The 1,950-nt window shown below is 54.3% G+C and overlaps 1 protein-coding gene across 1 annotated transcript in view; it reads left to right on the plus strand.

The window, feature by feature from the left end:
- Positions 1 to 1,950, plus strand: part of Themis2 (thymocyte selection associated family member 2) — a 15,224-nt gene that overhangs the window by 7,108 nt on the left and 6,166 nt on the right. Inside the window, exon 3 of the mRNA XM_026782177.1 lies at positions 733 to 1,143. Within this exon, the coding sequence (XP_026637978.1) occupies positions 733 to 1,143 (411 nt within the window). The remainder of the gene's footprint in view (positions 1 to 732; positions 1,144 to 1,950) is intronic.

The following is a 1,950-nucleotide window of genomic DNA, read 5'->3' on the forward strand; positions in this document are numbered from 1 at the left end:
CATGCTTTAAGAATCCAGGCCAACACATATTTTTAGCACTGGGGTTTAGCTCAGGGCCTCTCACATGCTAAGCAAGCACTCGGTCACGGAACTACATCCGTGTCCAAGACCAGTATTTCTGTAGAATGTCATTCAGTCCAGACTCCGTGATATTTTCTTGATTAGATTTGAGTGGTGAGATTGCGACAGAAAACAACTGCTCCCAGAAGTCGGGTGATGTACCAGCCTGGTGGCAGGATGTCTGGGGACCGCAGGAGTGGTGGGTGGTCCTGGCAGACTAACTGAGGGGTGGGTGTCAGAGAGCACCTGGACCAGTAGCTCTTGGGGCTCCAGTTTGGGAGAAAGAGACAATGGTGATGCCTCGGGATGGGGAGACAGACCGGATGTGTGGGTTTGCAGCTACAGGGGAGGTGTCTGGAGGGAAAAGGGATAGGTTGGCCAAGTTGGAGACAGAGAGAGGTCAGAAAAGTGGGAGAGCAAGGGAGGTGTGTGTGTGTGTGTGTGTGTTAGAGAATGTGCCCTTACTCTCTTCTGTGTCTCTCGTGACATCGGTGTGTCATTCCTGTTCCTGATTATCTGTTCACACACTGTCCTCCAGCCTCCATCCACAGACCTTTGGTCTAGATGTCCAGGTGCAGCCCCAGGAGGGATGCTGGCTGGGTTGCCTGCAGAGCCTGCTGCAGCCATGGCCTGCCCACCCCCCATTCTTCCCCTCTCTGCTGACTCCTGTAGGCCTCTTCAGTACACTCAGCAGCCTGCAGAGCTACAGGACCCTGGAGGAGCTCATCTCTGCCGTGCCCCAGAGCCCCACACAGTGGCCCATTCACTTCAAGTCAACTGAAAGAATTGTCACGGAGGCCGGGGTGGTGCCTGTGGACCAACCCTTCAGGCTTGAGGCTGTGGAAGTACACCATGGGACCCGCTATGCACGCTGTGTCCAGGACTCAAAGACCCAGGAGGTCATCCTCTATCTGCCCCTTTCCCAGAAGGGACCCTTCTGCAGATGCAAGCCTGGTGCCCCACAAACCCTGCTCCAAATCCTGCAGGACCCAGCTATGAAGGACCTCATGTTTACCTGCCCCAGCCTACCCTGGCGCTCTGTGATCCTGAGGCCCCAGTATATGTTGCAAGCCGTGATGCACAGTGAGTTCCCTGGGCAGTGGGGAAGCGGAATGGCGGGGAGCTGCACAGTGCAAAGTTACCGCCAACTCCGTGCACAGTCTGGGAGCTCCAGCTGGCTCATCCAGTGTCTGCCATGTCACAGAATACAGATGCCCAATGAAACGAGAAATGTGGTATAAGAAGAGACAGGACAATAGGATAAGCACACCCAAGGTCGCACATGCTTTACAGGGTTGGCCAACGTTAGCTTCACACTAGCTAGGGCTGTGGAGATGCTGTCTCAAAACTGAAAAACGAAAAAACTGATTAATTAAAAGGGGGCAGCAAGGTAGCTCAGTGTATAAAAGAATTTGCTGTGAAAATTGTCCTCTGACCTCCATGTTCCCTTCGGCACACACGCACGCACACGCGCGCACACACACGTACACACATACGCATGTACACACTCACACACACGCACACGCGCGCACACACACGTACACACACACGCATGTACACACTCACACACACACGCATATGCGTGCACACACACGCACGCACACACACTCACACACACACACGCACACCCACACACACGCATGTACACACTCACACACACACATGGACACACTCACACACATACACACACGCATGTACACACTCACACACGCACGCACACGCGCACACACACTCACACACACACGCATGCACGCACACTCACACCCACACACACACGCATGTACACACTCACACACACACATGTACACACTCACACACATGCACGCACACGTGCACTCACACACACATGCACGCACACATGCACGCACACACGCACGCACACGCGCACAC

The sequence above is a fragment of the Microtus ochrogaster genome, chromosome 10, assembly GCF_000317375.1.
Source record: "Microtus ochrogaster isolate Prairie Vole_2 chromosome 10, MicOch1.0, whole genome shotgun sequence".
In the NCBI taxonomy this organism is placed as follows: domain Eukaryota; kingdom Metazoa; phylum Chordata; class Mammalia; order Rodentia; family Cricetidae; genus Microtus; species Microtus ochrogaster.